General features: G+C 51.2%; 7 protein-coding genes across 7 annotated transcripts; 3 read left to right on the top strand and 4 right to left on the bottom strand.

The window, feature by feature from the left end:
- Positions 1 to 5,665: 5,665 nt before the first annotated feature.
- On the top strand, positions 5,666 to 7,103 carry N7468_009941 (pyruvate dehydrogenase (acetyl-transferring) subunit E1 alpha; the record flags this gene model as incomplete). Its single annotated transcript, XM_058479236.1, has 4 exons — positions 5,666 to 5,785; positions 5,877 to 6,010; positions 6,072 to 6,526; positions 6,598 to 7,103. 4 exons carry the CDS (start codon positions 5,666 to 5,668, stop codon positions 7,101 to 7,103), a joined length of 1,215 nt encoding a protein of 404 aa, XP_058325804.1.
- A 1,301-nt stretch (positions 7,104 to 8,404) lies between these two features.
- Positions 8,405 to 8,947, top strand: N7468_009940 (uncharacterized protein; the record flags this gene model as incomplete). Its single annotated transcript, XM_058479235.1, has 2 exons — positions 8,405 to 8,637; positions 8,713 to 8,947. The coding sequence occupies 2 exons, from the start codon at positions 8,405 to 8,407 to the stop codon at positions 8,945 to 8,947; spliced, it is 468 nt and encodes a 155-aa protein (XP_058325803.1).
- Positions 8,948 to 9,427: 480 nt separating this feature from the next.
- Positions 9,428 to 10,887, bottom strand: N7468_009939 (uncharacterized protein; the record flags this gene model as incomplete). The annotated part of the gene is made up of 2 exons (XM_058479234.1): positions 9,428 to 10,390; positions 10,429 to 10,887. The coding sequence occupies 2 exons, from the start codon at positions 10,885 to 10,887 to the stop codon at positions 9,428 to 9,430; spliced, it is 1,422 nt and encodes a 473-aa protein (XP_058325802.1).
- A 613-nt stretch (positions 10,888 to 11,500) lies between these two features.
- Positions 11,501 to 12,953, bottom strand: N7468_009938 (mitochondrial 37S ribosomal protein uS4m; the record flags this gene model as incomplete). The annotated part of the gene is made up of 3 exons (XM_058479233.1): positions 11,501 to 12,364; positions 12,425 to 12,853; positions 12,918 to 12,953. The coding sequence occupies 3 exons, from the start codon at positions 12,951 to 12,953 to the stop codon at positions 11,501 to 11,503; spliced, it is 1,329 nt and encodes a 442-aa protein (XP_058325801.1).
- Positions 12,954 to 15,125: 2,172 nt separating this feature from the next.
- Positions 15,126 to 16,214, bottom strand: N7468_009937 (D-mandelate dehydrogenase-like dehydrogenase; the record flags this gene model as incomplete). The annotated part of the gene is made up of 2 exons (XM_058479232.1): positions 15,126 to 15,623; positions 15,687 to 16,214. 2 exons carry the CDS (start codon positions 16,212 to 16,214, stop codon positions 15,126 to 15,128), a joined length of 1,026 nt encoding a protein of 341 aa, XP_058325800.1.
- A 450-nt stretch (positions 16,215 to 16,664) lies between these two features.
- N7468_009936 (uncharacterized protein) lies at positions 16,665 to 18,946 on the bottom strand (the record flags this gene model as incomplete). The annotated part of the gene is made up of 2 exons (XM_058479231.1): positions 16,665 to 18,458; positions 18,512 to 18,946. The coding sequence occupies 2 exons, from the start codon at positions 18,944 to 18,946 to the stop codon at positions 16,665 to 16,667; spliced, it is 2,229 nt and encodes a 742-aa protein (XP_058325799.1).
- A 334-nt stretch (positions 18,947 to 19,280) lies between these two features.
- Positions 19,281 to 20,806, top strand: cds1 (phosphatidate cytidylyltransferase; the record flags this gene model as incomplete). Its single annotated transcript, XM_058479230.1, has 4 exons — positions 19,281 to 19,433; positions 19,503 to 19,866; positions 19,928 to 20,718; positions 20,768 to 20,806. 4 exons carry the CDS (start codon positions 19,281 to 19,283, stop codon positions 20,804 to 20,806), a joined length of 1,347 nt encoding a protein of 448 aa, XP_058325798.1.
- Positions 20,807 to 21,181: the final 375 nt, after the last annotated feature.

Genomic DNA, 21,181 nt, shown 5'->3' with positions numbered 1-21,181 from the left:
GCACAATCTGGAGAATGCGATCGGATCCACATAAAGGTACCTGGTCAGACTAACGAATGGTGACCCATGGGTGTCACCATGAGGCATGCGTGGGTCGGGGGAGGATTTAGAATTTTCTCCCCTGAGTTTGGAGGAAGGCATGGCAAAAAACGTGGTACGACCACAGGGTTTACAAAGTACCATCCACCCTGGAGAACTTGGAACATTGGAACCATCTCACCTAATCACTGCATGACACCTAGGAGATAGCTACATAATCCGAGGCGTTTATGTACCTGGGTGGGAACCCAGGGCTGGAGCGGGTGCTGGTCTCAAAATACGGAACACGACTCAACTTGAAATTAATGAATCCCACCTGCCTTATTCGCGCGCGAAACGCAACCAATCGCCCGTCAGAGGTTCTATGATGTCGACATTAGAAACGCCTACATGAGGTAATCCGTACTATATACTTTTTTCCCGCCCTGGAAGTTGGTTGAGGAAATCGGCCCCTTTAGCCCCATTTACCATTCTGGCTTTGGCTGGAGGAGAACGCTCCATCGTGCGGTGTCCGTGGCTCAAGGCACCATCAGGATCCCTAATCAGTCTTCCGCCGCGCCCAAGAATGCAACCCTCACGCTGATCACCACGAGTCATTGGCCTGATGCGGAGACTATTGTCTTCCGGGATTCCTGGATTTCTGGATTTTGTTTTCTGACGTGCAGAAGTGGGAAGGAAGTGGGTATAGGAATATAAGTGAGGAGTTCTAGCACATGGTCTTCTTGTATGGACGCCCGGCTCATCCAACGGCCCCGGGCAAATGTTTTTCTCTCTCCCCTACCGGAAACCCCATGGTTCTTCGGCTTCTTGGAATGATCTTCACGAGCAACCCATCTAGATCGTCGTTGGTCCGGGTTTAATCGCCCCGCGAGTCCCCCATAAGGTTCACTAGATTTCACTATTGGGATGATCTGGCGGTCGATCGACCTCAAGGTCCCGTTTCTCTGCCAAGTCCAATGCCTTTCGAGGCTTCGTGACTGTCTGACTTCGTGATCCAGTGGGCAGAACACATAGATTTTGCAGGTTCTGCAGAAACACCCCGCCAGCTTCTGCCGGGGTTTACCCGGGAACCCAAATGTGGCCAACTCCAACTCGGAGAACATTCCATGAACTCTAATCCAAGAGTAACAAGACTCTGAAACGCAGCAATTGCAGGGAAATGACATAGCTCGGCGCAATTCCCTTTTGTGAAAAGCAACTCGAGCTGTCTCTGCAGATTCTCATTGGCTCTCGGTAACTGATTTGTCGATCCAAACGTTTCCTGTCACTGCGAACCACAAACTGCTTCGATTGATTTTCTGGTCACGAGGAATAAACTTTAACCTCAATTTTGGGTACTCTGGGTCCCAGGACATCACTGGTTGGTTCTGCGTTTTCTCGAAAGACCCCATTTCCCAGCCTTTCCATAGTCGGCTCATACCGAGGGGTTCGGTCGGGCACTTGGTTGCGATACTGTCATCGTTGGAGTACATGAATCTGGTTCCAGGGTTTTTGGATCAGGGATCTACGAGCCGTTCCCCCAGAGCCCGGGAATCCGACTCGTGCGAGAGGTCATCTGGTCCACTAAAAACCCCCCTTTTATCCGAACTCAGATCATCGCGGGTGGCGCTTAACGGGCTCGCGTTTGCACTTCATCCCCCGCGACCCTGGACTTGGCTTGAATGAGCCGAGAAATGGTGGAAAACCTGCCAAGCACCATTTTACGTGGGTTCAGCTGCAAGTAAAATAATGGTTTACTTGCCGAGCCTAGTTTGAGAGAACTCCCCTTAGTCTGGTGGGTTCGGTAAATGTTAGTTCTGTGATCGGCCTCAAACTACGCTTTTTTGAGACCACCAGCGCATCTCGAATCCACCCAACTGTGGCGATCTGTGCTTGTTGGTGAGCTGAGTAGCTACAAGGGATATACAGATCGACAGTGGCCTGGACAATGGTCACCCCTGTCATATCCAGACCTCCACGGGGTTCGATGGATTCCAAATCGAGGGGCGCTGAAAAGGTCCCGAGTGTACTCTGTAGTCGACAGGTCGAATCAAGGCCACATGCGACCGCTGATTCTGCCTCACGGAGGATTTCTGCACGTGAAGACTAGCCACCTGCAGTCGTATTGGTTGTCGCTCGGCACTTGTGTGGGCTCAGGTGAGACACGCGAGAGCTGTCATATAGGTAGCCCTATGAGGATGAAAGCTTCCCATCCAATCACGCCCGCCACCACGCTCGCGACCCAGGACGGCTCGTAACCACCCAATGTAGATCGATTTTTTTTTTTCTCGTGTTCTTTCCCGCAAGACAAAGGTAAACAGAATATTTTGACCTGCATTTTGATTTCCCCTACCACTCCGTAACGTTTCTTACCCTTCTCTTAGGTAAAACGATTGTAACAAACCCCCCTTAACTCCATAACGGAAGCTAACCTCCCCATATTTCCCTGGTATGCTGTAATACACTTAGCGGCACAGTGGAGATCCTGCAGCATGAAGGCCAGAAGCACCAAGTCTAGTAAGGAAAAGGCCGTACTCCGTACATCGCAATTACATGAATAGGCATTGTTTAGCGGGACTTCAAATAAACCTAGAGGGATCGTCCTTCGACTAAATCTTAAAGACGGGGCATTTAGCTTGCGTGCCCAGTTTTTCATGATGATCATCACCGTTGAAAGCTCGAGAGCGGGGAAATCCCTTCCTGCTACTCCGTACACTCCACCCAGTTCCCCATTCGCCAATTCACGGGAGGATTTTTCTCGTTTGACTGGGCCTGGGCCTGGTCCTGGCCCATAGCTATTTCCTTCGTCTGTGCGGGGGCGTGTTTCAACTCACGAACGACAGCGGGTTGGGCTTGCCGAGATTGACAGCGCGTCCTCGAGGCGGTTCTCCCCCATGCAGGGATGCAAGGGAAACAATCGTTAAGGTTTGGGACAACCGCCTATGAGTGGCCGGACGCAAAAAGACGGCAACACGGCTTCCTGACAGGTAATTATCCCAGCTCTCAGTGGAGCTAAATGCATTGCGCCCTTCAAATTCGTATATTGCTCCGAATCTTAATCCCCAGCTTTTGGAACGTTCGTATTCCGTACAGGATTCCCTATTCTTAGGCCCGCAGGGAATTGGAATAAACTCGAGGCACAGCAAAATCACCGTGGGTCCCATGTCTTCGGGTGGACCTGCCACGCGACCACGGCCTTTTATCTCTACTACATAAAATTCTTCGGGAAGTGATTTAAGTCAAGCGTGCCAGATCGGCTGCAGAGCGACAAAGGAACACTACGAGTCATGATCAAGCCAAGCAACATGGCACGTCAAAACAGCCAATGATCCTTTACATTTGTGAAACCAACAGAAAATCATCTTGAATTCAGCATCCTTTGTGGAGTCCTCCACAAACCAGTTCTCACCCAGTAGCTGACGGTCTCAATCCCTTAGGATGGGTTGATCCGAAACTGCTAGGGCAAATTTGAAACGCGTTGCCAGGGTGAACCCCTGGGCCGGGGAAAGGAAAGCGATCATCTTTTCAAATTACGCACCTCGCCTTCTTTCTCCTACAATAACTGGTGGCGGGGGCGCGAAGATGGCAAACGCAAAGAAGTCAGGAGTCTAGACTAACCAGGCTGATTGGTTCCTTTGGCCATTGGACAGTCGGAACTCCTCCGACCTTGTCTGTGCTTCACCCTTTTTGCCTTTGGCTTAGCCCGCACTGGTGGTATCTTTGCGGCTCTAGCTCGGAAACTCGTTCTCGTATGTTTGATGTTGTATGTATGGCGAGTACGTCCTACGGTATACACTTGTAATGCTCCACGAGTCAATGCGCGAACTGCATGACTCAAAAATCGATCTACGCACTCCGTAGCCCGGCTGTATATAGCTCGAGCCCTTTGGTCCCCAAGGCTATGACTCCGGGCAGCTGGTGTCTACCAGGCGGCGGTGGGCCTGAGTTTATCTGACAATCTCCCCGGGCACCGCGAGTTATGACATTATTGGAGCGCCGGCTGAGCGGCTTCCGGGGGGAAGGGGGAGAGTATGCCCGTTCAAGTTACATCCGAAAGTATAATTGGTGGCACGGCGTGCGTGATGCGTTGGCGGGACGCCACGAACGTCGGTCTGAAAATTGGATATTTCGCGAGCAACGCCATTCAATAGCTTATATTTAGGTGCCCTCGTGGATTATTCGTAAATATTCTCCACGCTCGTGCGCTGCGGACAAAATGGGTGTTCAGCTCGTGGCGAGGAACTCTTGGCTTTTGACATCCCTGCCAGCAAGCGCCGGGCCTCTCCTGCAAGTTCTGACTTTGCTAATATTACGCTAGGCAGGACGCGGATACTGCCTTCTCGGTAGGGCATGCATCAGAACTTCCCGCAGCCTACCCTTCTTTTTTGGATTCCTTCAGAACATTCTCCATGCATTGCTATAGTATTTCAACAATGAAGAATGAGATCGCGGATGATCTGCTATCTGAACTCATGGCTTGCTCTTGGACTTCGTGCTTGAAGGATCAATGACATTCCAAGCGTCTGACTGATTCCGGGTGTCTTTCCCACACTCCACCTTATATCCCTAGGACCGCATTGAGTGTCACTGAGACTATTCACCATTATAATCTCTCGACACTCTTGAAGAAAAATAAACTTTCTTGCTACTCATGATCATATTGACAAGACCCTGTAGGCTCATTAGGTAACAACACTGCTAGTAACTACTGGTAACTAGCACCGGTATCTATCCGTATTCGATGTGGACTGTCACGCATGGGGCAGTCGAGTCAGTTTGGTAGTACCAGCATACTATATTAGTGGTTCACAAATCCAGGAAGCATGCTAGCGTAGTACTGCGAGTACTAGTACGTGAGATGTTGTTGCTACTAGACCTAGACATATGCTTCCCCTTCCGAGTGAATTCCTATATCCGTAATATCTATATTGTTCTCTACGCCAGGATCTTGAATAATCTTGAAAATCGACATGGAACTTGGGATTCTTCTCGCTCCATCCACCACGGCACAATCGGCTCACAGAGCCCATCTTCAGCAGGCGAGACATGTTTCCAGGTCCAAGTTTGATCGATTTTTCAACAGTCACACATCTCTCAAGCTCGTATTTCCGTTCCGCGCGACAAACTATATATCAATTAGACCCTTTATAAATTGCAATACTGTTCATAATAGGAACCACTCGAAGAGAATTTTGGAAAGAACTCCGATGCGCCATAGTAGCATGCTATTGAAAGGGGTAACGTTGCGGTAGCTCGGAATTTAGCCCGATTGTTTCCTGGAATGAGACTTCACGCCTTACCTATTCGATCCGCTGCCGTATAGTGTTGAATTCAGCGCGGCCAGAAGCTCGAGTGACCACGATCTCAACCAACGCTCGTACCCACAATTCTGGACCAAGCTATATGACTTATCGTATGTCGTATCACCTTTGCTTCAAATTTTTTGTCCCCTCAGTAGTCGAGGTATTCGTGAAAATGTAGGCCAGCTCCTGGGTTTGGCCTGTTTGCAGCGAGCACACCGGCCCCCGAAGGGGAAGCCATTAAGTAAGCAGGGAAAGTTTGTTCCCAACATCTTTGGCCCGGAAAAGTATCGTTATCTCTCACCTCATTTCTCCCCCATCTTTCAATTGGGCCCTCTTGCTGCATCATGCTCTACCGTATTGCGGCCCGCCAGGCTGCGCCTCTGCGCCGCCAGGCTTTTGCTCCTGTCGTCCGTCGCTCTGTGACCACCGACGCCGCTACCGCGCACGCGGAGAACGTCCCGCAGGTTTGTTGAGTCCCCTATCGGAAAGCTTGGAAAACTGCTCCGAGCCCTTCAAAGACCCCAATGCTGATTGTAGCGACCTTTTACTCTCTAGGAGGATGACAAGCCCTTCACCGTTCGCCTCTCCGATGAGAGCTTCGAGACCTACGAGCTCGACCCTCCTCCGTACACCTTGGAGACTACCAAGAAGGAGCTGAAGCAGATGTACTACGACATGGTCTCAGTTCGGTATGCGTCTGCTCTGGGATGGATCACACGTGAATCGTTCTAATTGCTTTCATACATATAGTCGCATGGAAATGGCCGCCGACCGTCTGTACAAGGAGAAGAAGATCCGCGGTTTCTGCCACCTGTCAACCGGTCAGGAAGCTGTCGCTGTTGGTATTGAGCACGCTATCACCCGCCAGGACAAGGTTATCACCGCCTACCGTTGCCACGGTTTCGCTTTGATGCGTGGTGGTACTGTCAAGTCCATCATTGGTGAGCTGCTTGGTCGTCGCGAGGGTATCGCGTACGGCAAGGGTGGCTCCATGCACATGTTCGCTGAGAACTTCTACGGTGGAAACGGTATTGTTGGTGCGCAAGTCCCCGTCGGTGCCGGCCTTGCTTTCGCCCAGCAATACAACGAGCAGCCCAACACCTCCATCATCCTGTACGGAGATGGTGCCTCCAACCAGGGTCAAGTCTTCGAGGCTTTCAACATGGCTAAGCTGTGGAACCTTCCCGCCCTCTTCGGCTGTGAGAGTATGTGGACCCAGGGGATTAAACTTTTCTTTTGGAAGGACGAGTTTCAACTAACATGATGATTTCCTTAGACAACAAGTACGGCATGGGTACCTCCGCCGCCCGCTCCTCCGCCCTGACCGAGTACTACAAGCGTGGTCAGTACATTCCCGGTCTCAAGGTTAACGGCATGGACGTCCTGGCCACTAAGGCCGCCGTCCAGTACGGTAAAGACTATGCTGTGTCCGGCAAGGGTCCCCTTGTTTTCGAGTACGTCACCTACCGTTACGGTGGCCACTCGATGTCCGACCCCGGTACCACCTACCGTAGCCGTGAGGAGATCCAGCGCATGCGCAGCACCAACGACCCCATCGCCGGTCTTAAGCAGAAGATGCTCGAGTGGGGTGTCACCTCCGAGGAGGAGCTCAAGGCCATCGATAAGTCCGCCCGTAACCACGTCGACGAGGAGGTGGCCATCGCCGAGAAGATGGCCGTCCCCGACAACACCAGCCGTATTCTCTTCGAGGACATCTATGTCCGTGGCTCCGAGCCCCGCTGGATGCGTGGCCGTACCGTCGATGAGACCTTCTACTACTAGATGTGTTAAGAGAGCTTTTGCATGGCGGTGCTTTAGGCCCCAGAATGTCTATGGCCTAAAAAGAGGATGATTTAAAACGCTTCTCGATTTGGATTTCCCGGTAGGAGATTGGCGCAGCGCATCCTTGTTTCTATCAATCCCTATTCTGTAATTTAGCCGATGACTACTTTTTCTTATGTTCAGACCTGGCACTTTCTGTTTTTTTTTTTCAAAATTTTTTTTTATTCTCTAGAGTAGAGCCATTGTCATCATCTTCTCAGCTTCTGGTGTTTTGTAACTGCTCTCCGTAGGTCGCATATTTGGGGTAAGCGCGTATATCCCATAGTCATTGTAGCACGCCTTAGATTACGTGGAACTTGGGAAGGCCGATGAACGATGAACGTCTTAGGGGACAGCTCGCGAGGTGATTTGGATTGGGACGCTTCGAAAGACAGTCAAAGAATGACTTCAGATGTTTTGATCCGCCATCTTTCCCCAAGACTTGATTGCTGCAGTCATTAGAGGCTGATGTCTGCTGTTAACAACAAGCCCGACCCTCTTCTCAGCCCTATCAGGCTGCTGGGTGCATCTGGAGAAGATTGAATGCCACAAAGAACATGGCCCTTGTTGGTGGCAGGAGGTTCCCACGGGATTACCTATCCGTGTTCCTATTCTTAGGATCCAATTTTTTAACTTCTATTGGTCAAGTCGACGATCCAAAGCCCATGCCCGGCAGAGTCGGTTCAAGTCAAAGAGGTCCCGAATAGCAGGTAAAAAGCAAGAAACCTAAGGATGGAGAAGCAAAGCACAGATCGGGCAGCTATTCTTAGCATCTCCGACCATGACGATGGTGAGATCACCCCAGGCTGTGCAAAGGCTTGGGACTCTGGGCGCCTGATCCTGTGAGACGACCCCAATCAGTGTCCGCCGTGGCTGGCTCTAGTCGATGCTTATAGGCGAAACAGCCAATTACCAGCCCCTTTCCCTCCCCACGCTGGATGTGTATAGTGGCCAACGCAGACCGCCTCAAGTCTTCCGAGGCCGGCCAAGGCGTCCAATCTTGATACCCATTTGGCTTCAAGTTGATGGCATAGGGTGGAGTATTAACTTCCTATTTGTCTTGGAGTCGTCGACAGGTCTCAGCTATTTCGAGTCACATATCATACGGGCTACAGCTGGAGGCCACAACTATAAAGGGACTCCTCCCTTCACGGTGTTATCATCAACAGCCTCTCTATCAATACCAAAAGTTACAAGCAGCATCTTGCTCATTTTCGAATCAACTCGCATCAATCCTTGAATTATTACCTTCTACATCAAAAATGAAGACCGCCGTTCTCGCCACTTCTATCCTGGCTGCTGCCGCCACTGCCTTGGCCGTCCCCAGCAACTACAACTCCAAGCGTACCGACCTCCGACCCCTGGCAATCCTCGACTTGGCGGGAAGCACCTACTCGCAGACTCCTCCCACCAGTCAAGTTATTTCCTTGACCATCAATGACCCCAACACCGGTCTACCAAGCACCACCAACGCTACTGACTGCAATGCCGCATGGTAAGCGTGCCTCCAGTACCTGGATCATTGGGTGCGTTTCGATACCAGGATGGCATTTGCTGACACAACTCTTAGGTCCTTTGGCGAACCTGGATCTGAGAAGTTCCCTTGCGACGATCCTTCGTACACCATCAGTTTCCCTGATGGACTGTTCAACCTTGAGAACTTCACTCTTGAGGTGACCCGTGCCGACGGAGCCCAGTCTGGCACTGCCCAGGTTTCTGGCGTCGACTGGGGCTGCGCAAAGCACGATGGTTACCCGGAGGAGACCTGTGGCTGGGTCGGTGTTCTCCAGGTCCCTCTTCATTAAACTCCAACTCGGAGCTTTGAGTACTTCAAGAGACTGGAGTTCAGGGTATTTGACATGGTTTGAAAGCGCATTGGGATATGCATTGCGAATTTTATATATATTTGACTGCGTTCTTTTTTCGTCCGTTGATAGAGTTGAGATCATTATTTGCTCGAGCTGCCTGGCTTGTCATATGTGTTTAATACGTGGGATCTAGTCCGACGCGTCCTTTCCCACACTAGACCTAGAATTTCTCATGTATCCGACTCGTGCCGTCTGTGTGTGATCTTCTGGAATGAAATTTCTTTCCCTTATAGTATATTACCGATGTAGACATACTGCTGCGAATATTTGAAATTTGGAAGCAGTAACATATTGACTTGTATTGGGTATCATATGAATGCACAAGGTTAATAGAGGAAACAGGATGGCTAGAGCGACTCGAAGACAAAAAAGAAAGAAGAAAGAAAGTAAGAAACTGCGGCTGCATCGAATGCACAATCAGGACGAATTGTGCCGGAGCATCTCCAGAATCAACTGCTGTGTTTCCTGGACCGAGTCAATTCTCTCCCTAACAGCAGCCCAGCTCTGGTCCATTTCTCGGCGCATTTCGGTCTTGATCTCGCGACGCAGCTCTTCCTTAATGAACTCGATATCCATGGACAAAGAATCGTGTGAGCGTTCTCTTTGCAAGATAATGTCTGGCTCTGAACGGCTCTGAGCGCTAGCGTCGGCGGCTGCTTGAACTAAGGCGTCAATCTCAGGCTCGGACCGTGGCCCTGCGCTTTCGTTTTCTAGTAGAGTATCGAACCCCCTCTTTGGCGTGCTACTGATTCGGTTGAAGGTATCCAAGAGACCAAAGCCCGAATGCTGACCTGAACGTGGCGGCATAAGCGGCCCTGGCGGTGAAACTCGTGGTGGTGCTTGTGGTGCTGGTTGGTACTTGGTGGTTGCGGGATGTGGATTAGAGAACATAGTCTCGTATCCAGGAGGCAGTTTCACGGTAGCCGATAGATTTGACGGGGCCAGCAGCGGTGGAGATTTAGACTGACGAACAGCTGCCATAGGGGAAGGACCATGCACTGCGTCCGGTACTGCGGAGTGCATAGGATCATCTCCATGTCCAGGACTCGCGGACGCAGGCCCTCCAACCTGCGACTCCATAGCCCTCTGCCTGTCCACGTTCAACGCCAAGGGATTGGCAGACCCATGAACTTGAGGCTGAGCTTGAGACTGGTGATGAGCCGACGTACGCCGCATGAGCATCTCATCCCGCTTCGCAATGCGCTTCGCCTCAGCCTCCTCCCAGCGCCGCCAGGTCGGAAGCCATTCATCTAGCACTTCACGCCATCGCGGATTCATCTGCTCCTGGCTATGGCTCGCGCTGGACTTGGTGTCTCGGAGGAATTGATCGCGCCGCTTCGTGACATTCTCGACTTTCCGCCGCACGGAATGCCACGAGTACTCTCGGCCAGTAGTGAGCGTAAACTCTGCCCACCCACCCGCCACCAGTCGCAAATCTCACTGCGCTTCCCAAAGGTATCAGCGTGTCGGATGCAGATTTCGAAAAGCAGGATCTCTTCCTTCGTAGTCAGCCGTTTGCCGCTCCGTCGGGGCTCTTTGTCGCTGCCGGGCTCGGTCTCTCGCGTCTCGTGTCCGCGTTTCGTGCCTCGACTGTCGCCTGGTTTGTCGCCGATCAGGGTGTTGTGTCCGTTGTAATCGCCTCGCGTCCTGCCGGTGTAAAAGAGGTCTGGGCTTCCGTCGCCTGCATTTTGTGCTTGGGTGTTGCTGTCTTGGTCTGCTGGTGCCGCGGCTCGCCCTGAGGTGAGGCTCCGAATTGTTGCGGGCGAGTTCTGGATGACGACTGCTATCGGAGACGAGGATGGGCTGGTGCCTTGGTGCCAGACTGATCCAAGTGGCCTGATCCCGGGTGACCTGACCGGACCCAGCGGTGGTGGCATCGGCGCCAATATCGTTTTCTGACAAGAGTAGGAAACGTCTCAAGAAATAAAGTTGAAGATATATGCTCGCCAATATTTGGCGTGGGCCCCTGTTGCTCGAACAGGCAGAGCTGGAAGCTGGAGAACGTTGGGAAGCTCTCGACTGGAACTTTGATGCTGTGCGGAGCGGGTCGTGTCGATCGCGGGGAACTGCCAATCTTTCCGCGTGTACTAACCTTATGGGCGATACTTTTCGAACCGCGTTTACATTTCTGCCGCTACAGCTGATAGCACCCAAGAAGTATTGTAAGGAGGACGTGCCTCTATTTGGTAATTTCATTTACAATCGATCATAGCTATGGTGATACAATACAATGAGCTCGATGCTCTATTGAAAACAGACAAAAACAAGGCACCAACACCATGATAGATATGATCCAAAGTGGGAAAGGCGCTTTTCCTCGCCAATAACAAGGGAAAGGAGATTCTATGAGCACCGGACATATGCAGCTCGAGAAAAATCCGACAGATCCAATGATACAACCCGCGAAGGGGGGGGGGAAAGGGTAATGAAGGTAGGATTAGGGAGAAGGTGAAGGGGTGAAAAGCAAGATGCGGCTACTTGAAGGCCACTCTACCACCGTCTCTTCAGATACCAGCCGTAAGCTGGGGTACTGACAGTCTCGCCGAACGGAGAGGGCACCTCAGCAAGACCAGGACGAGCCACGGGGTGACGCAAGTACACGGCGGCACAGATGTTCTGGTTCACTTCGAGGTAGCGCGGGATAAAAGCAAAGGCAGACATGTAGTCCCGGGGGCACCAAGGAGTAGAATAGGGCTTGGAGTGATCGATGGGGTTGTCGCGCATTTGCGTAAGAGCACGACGCAGGACGTCGAACTCCTCGTCCGACAACTCGCTGGTGTCGACTTCCTCGCCCTCGACCGCTTTCTGGAAAGCTTCTGAGAGCTTGTCTCCGGTATTTTCGGTTTGTGATGCCGCGGCAGCTTCTTGCTCAGAAGGTTGCTCCTTGGTGGACTTCTTTCCTTCCTTTGGAGCTGGCTCAGCGCGCTTGGCCTTCAGAGCCAAAGTCAACTCTGAGAATTGAGCCTCGAGGCTGTCCGTCAAGACCGTACTGGTCGCAGAGCGAGACAGCACCGCGCGTACACGCTTCTGGAACCCACGCAGCTCTTGCTTCCGTTTGGCTGGGAGCACCGACTTGTCTTTTGACATAATAGTCTTGGCTTGACTGATCAAAGCCTTCAGGGTGTCCTTCACATTCTCGTCTTTCTTCTCGATGGACTCCTCTTTAGCCTCTTTAGCCTCCTGCTCCGGCTCGGCCTCGGCCTCGTCGTTATCCTCCTTCTGATCCTTTTGTTTCAATTGACGGGTCTCGCGACGCTCGAACCTGGTCTTCGGGGCCCCTGTCGCAAACATGACACGTTCGGGGTCAACTTGGAAAAGATCGCCAGGGTTGAGAAGGTAGCTGGGGTGTCGCATCTAGTTGTAGAGTAGGTCAGCACCAGGGGCATCGATCATATCACGGGATCAAGAACATACCTTCTGGCCGTTAACTGTAACCGCCCCGTGAATAACGAATTGTCGGGCCTGGCGAGCACTACTGGCAAATAATGCCCGGAAGATAGCAACGTCCAGGCGACGCTCCAGGGGAGCGAATGCCATGTTTGTGTAGGGGACTCGGCGAGACGGGGATGGGTCCTCTGCAGTTTTCAAACCAGATCCCCGGCCAGCAGAGGTTTCAGATCCATCGTCTTTTGCCAGGTCGAGGGTATTCATAGGGACGACACTGCGGATGCGGCGGGAAAACATACGTTTCCACTGGCCCTCCCGGACCTGTTCACCATGATAGGCGCGGGCAAGGGCCTTCGCGGTCCATTTCTGCTGGAAAAAAGTGCGAGAGGCAGTAGGAGGGCTGCGGAATCGCTGCAAGTTATACAGATTGTACTTGCTCCATGATTGACGGATTTTCTAAGGATAGACCGTGTTAGTGTTCCGCAGCGGTGGGTATGGCTAGAGGGCCAATGGCACTTACACCCTTGGACAAGGTGTTGCTTGCCCTGTTCCTCATTTTGACGACTCTAAAGAACTCGACGGTTGGGGGAAAGCTCGGGTTGAATCGCTGCTCGGTCCATCAACGGTATCGCGACAGCCAAAACTTCCGCACCACGTGACAAGGTCTCAGTGCCTCGTTGATGAGGTGTCAGAATTGATGCCTTCTTTACCAGGCCGAAATTAGCCGGTCGCTCATTGGTCAAGGGTGGCGGACTCAAACATGCAACAGTCCATCCCGTTTGGCTAGCGGCTTTCGTAACAGCCCATCCTAAGATAGACTAGCGTCAATAATAGCCGAACCGTCTAGACCTAATTCGGATTAGCGTACTACTTTTACGCTAGTGTCGCTAGCGTGACCCAATTAGGACTAGCGCAGAAGGGGTGCCGGTTCCAGGCATAAATATCTTCGCTTCCCCCCCTCTTGGACCTCTTTTTTTCTTCTTCATACTTACCTTGTTTGGGTGGCCGCGATCATGAAGGCGGTTCACCACAGACTGGGCCCTGCATTGCACTTCGCGGCGGAACAGTCTGTTCAGCGGCCTTCGGGTCTCTGACAGGCGTATTCTTTGGCACCCTCCACGCTGTGGACCTTTCTTTTTCATCATGCCTTGGGTCAGTGACTCGAGTATGGAGAAGAGGATTGCTATCAATGTAGTAGGCGCTACAGTCGGTGTGGGTCAGCTTTGAAGCGCGTCGCACCCGTACTCATTACTGTTCTTGATGCGTAAGAGGGGATCCCTAGTAGTCGTGTAATGTTTACTGTCATGTCTGTTCTGTTCCTCACTGTGCATGACGCGTTTCCTTTCCCTCACGATGCCCACCTTCCTGCTCTAGAGTTCGTTCCAGGATTTCCAGGCCTCAGCCACAAGTTTGGAAAGCCTTCCCTTGCCAATACAGTGTCACATGATGCGTTCGAAAAGAATGTCAACTGTTGGTGTGTCTGGCATCTTGGTTAAAGTGAAAATGCACCTTACATCCGTGACGATCTTCACACCCCTTGCTTGGTCTACGGTGAATTCTGAGTCCGACGTACGGAATATATTACTTCTTGCCCATAGTATCAATGATTCTACACTTGGTTGCTCATCATGAAGCTGTAGTGCGGAGATATTTGTTGTTTCACCTTGAATCAAATGCATACTGCGCTTATCTGGCCCAACACTGACTGGTCTGCTCGCCTAGCCTCACAGCTTCACCTTTCGCAACCTTGTAGTATCTCTATGACCTTCATAACTACATTTTGAAGTGCCAAGCACTTCAGAATCGTGGATCAACATATTTTCACCACTTGCTAGCTCCGTCTCAGAGTCTACCTCCCATACCTTAGCGTTGTCCACGTCAGCAGAGTTTGTGGAGGACGCCTGTATATTATTCATGGGTCAGTACTTCTCTCTGCGCGTCTCCGTACTGATCGGGAGTTCCCTCGGTCCAGGTATCACTCATGGGCTACCTAGGTTACCTTATTCTCAACTGCGTCTTTGATTTTCCAGTTTTAGGCCAACCCTCCCTATGTCCGGTGCGTGGCGTAGTCATTCGTTGATCATTGTCCACTTCCTCAGGGAAAAGTGGTCGTCGAAATTTAAGAGTAGTTCGATATTGCGGATCCATCCTACAGTATGAGCGTCAATGTTAGCGCACCTTCGACAGCCATGTCGGCCACCAGTTGGGTAGCTCCAATATGATTCCACTAAAATCCAGCCGAACAAGGTTACCCTGTTCTCGGAGCCACTTGCTACACAGATTGTTTCGTGTTCGGAAGTGGGACCCGGCTTCCAAGCTGTTCACTAGGTATTTTGGACCACATGTCCACTAAGGCCATGTTGAGTGTTGCCCACAGATCTGCTTATCGCTAGACATCGCTTGGACTTTTACCTGGGCAGAGAATAGGAGAACTGAAGCCTGATACTCAGGCTAGAATGTGTCAGTCCTTTGAAGTCTATAAGTCTAGAGAACTGAATAGGAAATAAACATGAAAGCAGCCTTTGTACCCGGGTCAAAATGGCTATTCAGCCACCTTGAGCAAAAGACCACGCATGCTCTCCTCCGAGTCATAACATGATAACCTTGGAATACTATGCCACGTTGTCAACATTGACAGTGCAAGTTTTCTGAGAGACCATCTTGTCGCCAAACGCTCCACACCCGCTTAATGTGTCGTACTGTTAGCAGCCCCACTCCGCGGTGTCGACTATGCCTGCCTAATGTTGACTGGCGAATTTGCCTTGCCCGTCGTGAAAAAAGCACGAATATTTTCGAAGCATTCGCGCTCGGCCTTTTGATAGGCAATATCCGTCAAGTCACCCATATGAGGCTGTAGAATGACTTGATCACTTTGGAAAAACCACGGATTCGGCGACGGCTCATTCGCAAAGACGTCCAGTCCAGCTCGAGTCACCTTACCGCTCTCCAGTGCAGAGATCAGGGCTTTCTCATCAACAATAGCACCCCGGGCGGTATTGACCAAGAAAACGCCATCTTTCATGACGGCAAACTCGGCTTCTCCGATAAGGCCCGTGGTTTGAGCGTTGAGTGGACAGCTGATTGAGACAACATCACTCTGTGCTAGCAGGCCATGTAGAGACTTGTAGTATGTGGCGTTATATTTCGTTTCTTCGCCCTCGGGGAGCTGGTTCCGGTTGTGATAAATGATTCTCATGTTGAAGCTTGCGGCCTTCTTTGCAATATACTAGGAGCTGGTCAACAAGGAACATGGTAGTGAGGAGCCCGGTTGCGTATATTTGAGACATACCTTTCCAATAGCTCCCATTCCAACTATGCCCAGCGTGAGCCCAGAAGGATCACGAGTGGGAACGAGGTTATCGCACCCGGAGAGCCTCCATATCCCATTCCGGAGACTCTTCTCTGCATTCCAGGTATTGCGCAGCACGGCGAGTATCAAAAAGAGAGCCATGTCAGCTGTCGCCTCAGCAACAGCATCGAGCGTGTTGCAGAACAGAATGCCCTCCTTGTTCATCCATTGCAGGTCAAACTCATTGTATCCCGCGCTTGCGGAGACGATGATCTTGCAGTTGGGGACAAGAGCGCCGAGGAGCCCCTCATCGAAAGGCTCGAAGGGTGGGGTCCCCATGCGAATGATGAAGGCATCGATCGGCCCGTTGGCGGCGATATCTGTTGGTAACAGCTGCTGTGTCTCTGCTCGGTTGCTCACCGGCAGGAACGAATAATCGAAGGTCTTTCGAAACTCTGCAAGATAGTCTGCACCCACGAACTTGGGCTCGCCCAATGCGACTACTCGGGGTTTAACTGGTAGTGTCATGTTGTATGATGTGTGGAAGCGAAGAACGTTCCTCTGTACAGGTCTAAGGAGTGGAACAGGAGGTAAAGCTAAGCGATATCAATAACCCTGTTTGATTCTGGGTCTGGGTTGGAACTACCTCCTCGTCTCACGGAGCTCAAAGATCCGACAAGCCGTGCGGAGTAAAAGTGCCCTACTACTGATATGGAACTTAGATCTAGAAAGCGGCCTACGGGCCTAGATCGATAATAAGATAAGTACCAAAATTCAAATCCTAGGTGAATCAAAATAAGAGGCTAGATAAAGGAAGGATAATGCTCAGAAGGTCAAAGATATTTTCATTTTGGTGGAATGCAGTACATGTATGGTATCTCAAACTCATCAACTTCATAACACATATCCAATAAAGACTCCAGTTCCATGTAGCGCCAATTTAGACATGCAATATTCGATCGTACGGACTACGCAGATTTAGTCACGTCGAGAGCTAGGGAAAGCTTCCGCCAATGACTCTGCCTCCTGCGGGTTGGTCCATTCCTCCAGTAACTCGTGCGCCATGTCCACCGTATCGTCGTCAATCCCAGCTTCTAATACGCATCCGTCGCAAAAGGCTAGCCGCGTGAGCACGACTAGATGTTTCTGTTTACTGCCCGGCACACAAGCAAGCTTCTCCTGCATGTTGATCGAAGCTCCATGTCGGCGCATCACCCCGAAGATGAGTCGCATTAAACCATTTACTAAAACGACCCGCAAATCTTGCTCGGGAGGCGAAGTATATAATGCATCAAGCTCGTCGTGCATGGACCGGAATAGACGAGCCAATGCATTTGGATGTGCCGCGATAATAGCGCTGCCGTGTTCTCGAGTGGGCGCGGCGGGATTAAACGCCAAGGACTCCAACAGAAGCAGAACTTCGAGGCGCATAGCACAGATATCATCTGGAGTGTACGGGTCAAGGCCCTCGTCGGGCTGCGCGGACTCACTGAGCATGTGCGTCAGACGGTCGATAATCCATCTCTGCACGTCTGCCTGCTCTGACTCGGAAGCCATAATGGGGCCAAACGACTCGGGTCGGATGCTGGTCGAAAGCAAGTGAAGAATGAGGATAATATCATGGAGCGACTGTGATCCATGCACCATGACCAGAATGAAGGTATGCCGGATATGCAGCCAGAAGCTTTCGAGGGCGCGCTTGACATGTAAGATCTTGCATGCCACCTGATAGAGTAGACGCAAAGCTTCAGTCGAGTCGACTTTGGGCTGTAAGTCAGCCTGCGGTGTCTGTCGAATGACCCGCGCCTTCTCTCGAGCGGCAGGGGAGTATCGGAATCGAGGGACCGCATTAACCTCCACAGAATCCTGAAGTACACCAAGCAAGGGCCCAATAAGTTCGGGGATAGGAGCATCATCTAGTAAAAGGATATCGCGCACTACGGCCATAAACAGGGGCACCGGCTCGTAATAACGCTCAGTCAACGCCCGTTGCCAGAGTGGCCCAATAGTATGGATGTACTCTACCAGGTAGCTGCCCATGTTGAGGTTGGCCAGTTCATCCAGTACTATGTTAGATAATGGCCGCGCTGGATCCGAAGGGAAAGACATCCGAGAAAGAGCCTCGATATCTGTTTCTTGGCCAGGAATCCGTCGATGATTCAAGAGCCGCTTGATAAGCCGCTTCTCATGCTCACCACTCTCTGGCTGGGGCTTCCCTACTTCTTCCAAAGTAGACGCAGAAGCATCAACTGGGGAATCTATCATCATCGCATCGGCAGCAGAATTCAGCTGCAAAGGTGCTGGGCTGTCTTGACTGGCTTGCCGTTTCCTTTTCCCTGGGACGGTCGGCGTAGCTCGTTTGGATCGGACGGCCGATTTACTGGGCGATACCACGGCAATCTCATCGTCGTCAAACCCATCACGAAACGGAAGTGCTTTATTCTTTTTAGGCGTAACCGGTGGTTGCTTCTCGTCGTTCCGGTGCCTCGTCTTGAACTTGCGAAGCTGATGAGACTCCTCTGCAAGGTCATGCTGGAGGAACACATTCTCTGTTGCTAACATCTTGCCTTCGGACATGGCAGCTTCCACTTCTTCTTTATGCTTTGCCGCCTCGTCGGCCAAGGCCTGGCGCAAATCTGACAGCTGCCTATCATGCTCCGCTATCATTCTCAGTTGTTTTGATCGGATGATGGAGATCTCCCCAGCTTTTGTTTCCAACTGTAGTTTGGCCTCATCCAACTCTTGCCTCAATCGCTCTCTTTCTTGTTCCAGCTTGAAGCGCGTTAGCGAGCTACCTCTGAAAACCTGGCATAGTCCAAGCTCACCTGCTTGAGATGTGCGTCCCATTCGTGATTGTGTTCCTGTGCATATTGGGGTCGATCGACCTCCATTTCCACAGCCATCCGATCCTCAACAGGCCACCCGTTCTCAGCTATCAAGATCGGCTGGTCTTCCGAAAGCCCCATAGGTGCGTGCGCCATGTTCCCATCGACATTCTCATGCACTTCTGCTTCCAGTTCACCGACTTCGAGGGTATCATAGTCGTTTGTCAATCCTGTGTGAAGGCGTGGTGGAGGTTGTAAGGTCGTCGAGCGAGGGTTTGGTTTCACCTGTGCCTGGGGCGTGTAGCCCGCATTTGGAGGAGGAAGCTGTGTCGCCGGGGCTTGAGTAGCCTGGAAAGCATTTTGCTCCAGCTCATACAATGTACCGGGAGGTAACGAATCGAACTCGTCGGAGAAGTAGTCATCGTCGTTATCCATGCCCCCGCCATGAATGGGGGATAAATTATAGAGGCAGAAAGAGGATTGAACAAGAAGGAGGAAGAAAAGGGTTTGATTGTCTAAGGCAAGCACATTCAATTCGCGAAGGTTCTTAAAGTTCCATGCTGTTTGGAGGCGCGAAATGCGAATTGCCGACACGGACGCGGACTGCATGTGTTGTTTGCCTCGAAATCCATCGCAGCCCGAGCTGACCGCTTTCACCCTCAACTGACTTCATGAACCCTCAACCTTTCAAACTGGCTCTTCCCCCTCACTGCACCTGTCCCCTCTTTTTCCCCTCTTCATCCCCCACCTCCCTTTATTTTGGCCTACGATGTCTAAATCGCGCCGTAATGTCAGGTTCCCGCACCGAAATAACGGAGAGCGGCGGCTGAGCGTGTCCTCCGACGTTAGTGATGCGACTTCCGAGCCAACCAGCCTCGGCAAAAATGGCAACATTTCCAAGCAGAGCACCATTCAAGAAGAGGTATCCTCTGTCGCATTACCAGGCAAAGCTGAGAAGAGCGCTAACATCTTCCCTCGGACTACTTTTTAGAAACCTCCGCAATCCGAATATGAGAAGAAGAAGCAGACCTTCATCACACGGACGATATGGACCTTTGTTATGATTGCGGGCTTCTTCGTTTGCATGTTTTCGGGTCACATTTACATTATTGGGCTGGTCACTGCTATTCAGATCATCTCGTTCAAGGAGGTTATCGCCATCGCGAATGTCCCCAGTCGAGAGAAGAACCTCCGATTCACCAAGTCCCTGAACTGGTATTTCCTCGCATCGACGATGTACTTCCTCTATGGAGAGAGTGTGATTTATTACTTCAAGCACGTCTTGCTGGTAGACAAAGTTCTGTTGCCTTTGGCTACTCATCACAGATTCATCAGTTTCACTCTTTACGTCATGGGTATGTGTTGTACTTTATCATGTGCCTGGACCCGAAGTATCAGCGATACTGATTATATTAGGATTTGTGTTCTTCGTTGGCTCGCTACAGAAGGGTCATTACAGATTCCAGTTTACCCAATTTGCCTGGACTCACATGGCGCTGTACTTGATTGTGGTTCAAGCTCATTTTGTCATGAACAACGTCTTCGAGGGCATGATCTGGTTTTTCCTCCCTGCTTCGCTAGTGATCACCAACGACATCTTTGCCTATGTTTGCGGTATTACCTTCGGTCGCACCCAACTTATTCAGTTGTCGCCGAAGAAGACCGTCGAGGGCTTCGTCGGTGCCTGGATTTGCACCATCATCTTCGGTTTCTTCATGACTAACCTGCTGATGCGCTCCAAGTACTTCATATGCCCAGTGAATGACCTTGGTTCTAATATATTGACTGGTCTGGAGTGCGTCCCGAACCCCGTTTTCGTCCCGCAACCATACTCTCTCGAATTTCTCGGCTTTGATAAGACTTTCTTTGTCGAACCTATGCAATTCCACATTCTGGCCTTTGCCACTTTCGCATCCCTCATTGCGCCCTTCGGCGGCTTCTTTGCATCTGGCTTGAAGCGTACTTTCAACGTCAAGGACTTCGGCGAGTCGATTCCCGGCCATGGTGGTATTACCGACCGCATGGACTGCCAATTCATCATGGGCTTCTTCTCTTTCATGTACTACCACAGCTTCATTGCTGTCTACCGCGCAAACGTCGGCGAAATCATTGAGACGGCCATCAACGGCCTGACAGTAGATGAGCAACTCGAAGTTGTCCGCGGCCTGGGCAAATATCTGTACAACCAGGGTGCAGTCCCAGAAACGGTATGTGATTCTCTATGTTAGTGTTTTCTTCTTTGTCTAACTTTGCTAGATTCTGGACTGCCTTTCCAATGAACTCAAGCGTCGATGAGCGCCAATCGCCACCCCTCCCCGTCCTAAAAGCCCTCACGACTGCCTATCTACACGTTTTTCGCCCTTGTAATTCATTCTGAGGACCATATACACCTCCCTTCAATACCTATCACCTTCTCCGATAAACACAGATTGCCGATCTTCTCTCGTCTTCTAGGATCGCCGAGCTCTTGTTCATTGAATTCATACATACCGTTGCCTGCACGGGCCTGGTATGATCATTATCCTTCAATCCTCTGCCTTACAGCCTTGCCTTGACCGTGTCATAAAAACGAAATGAATGATTTGGTGCTTGACCAAAAGGGAGCCATGAAACACGCTCCGTCCGAGGCATGGCAATGACCATTTTCTTCGATTGATGGCTGTCTTCTAT

Source organism: Penicillium chermesinum (assembly GCF_028974085.1).
Source record: "Penicillium chermesinum strain IBT 19713 chromosome Unknown utg000008l:1.0-1752722.0:1.0-1753981.0, whole genome shotgun sequence".
NCBI lineage: Eukaryota > Fungi > Ascomycota > Eurotiomycetes > Eurotiales > Aspergillaceae > Penicillium > Penicillium chermesinum.
The sequence above is the reverse complement of the archived record's forward strand: the minus strand, read 5'-3'. Positions and strand labels throughout refer to the sequence as shown.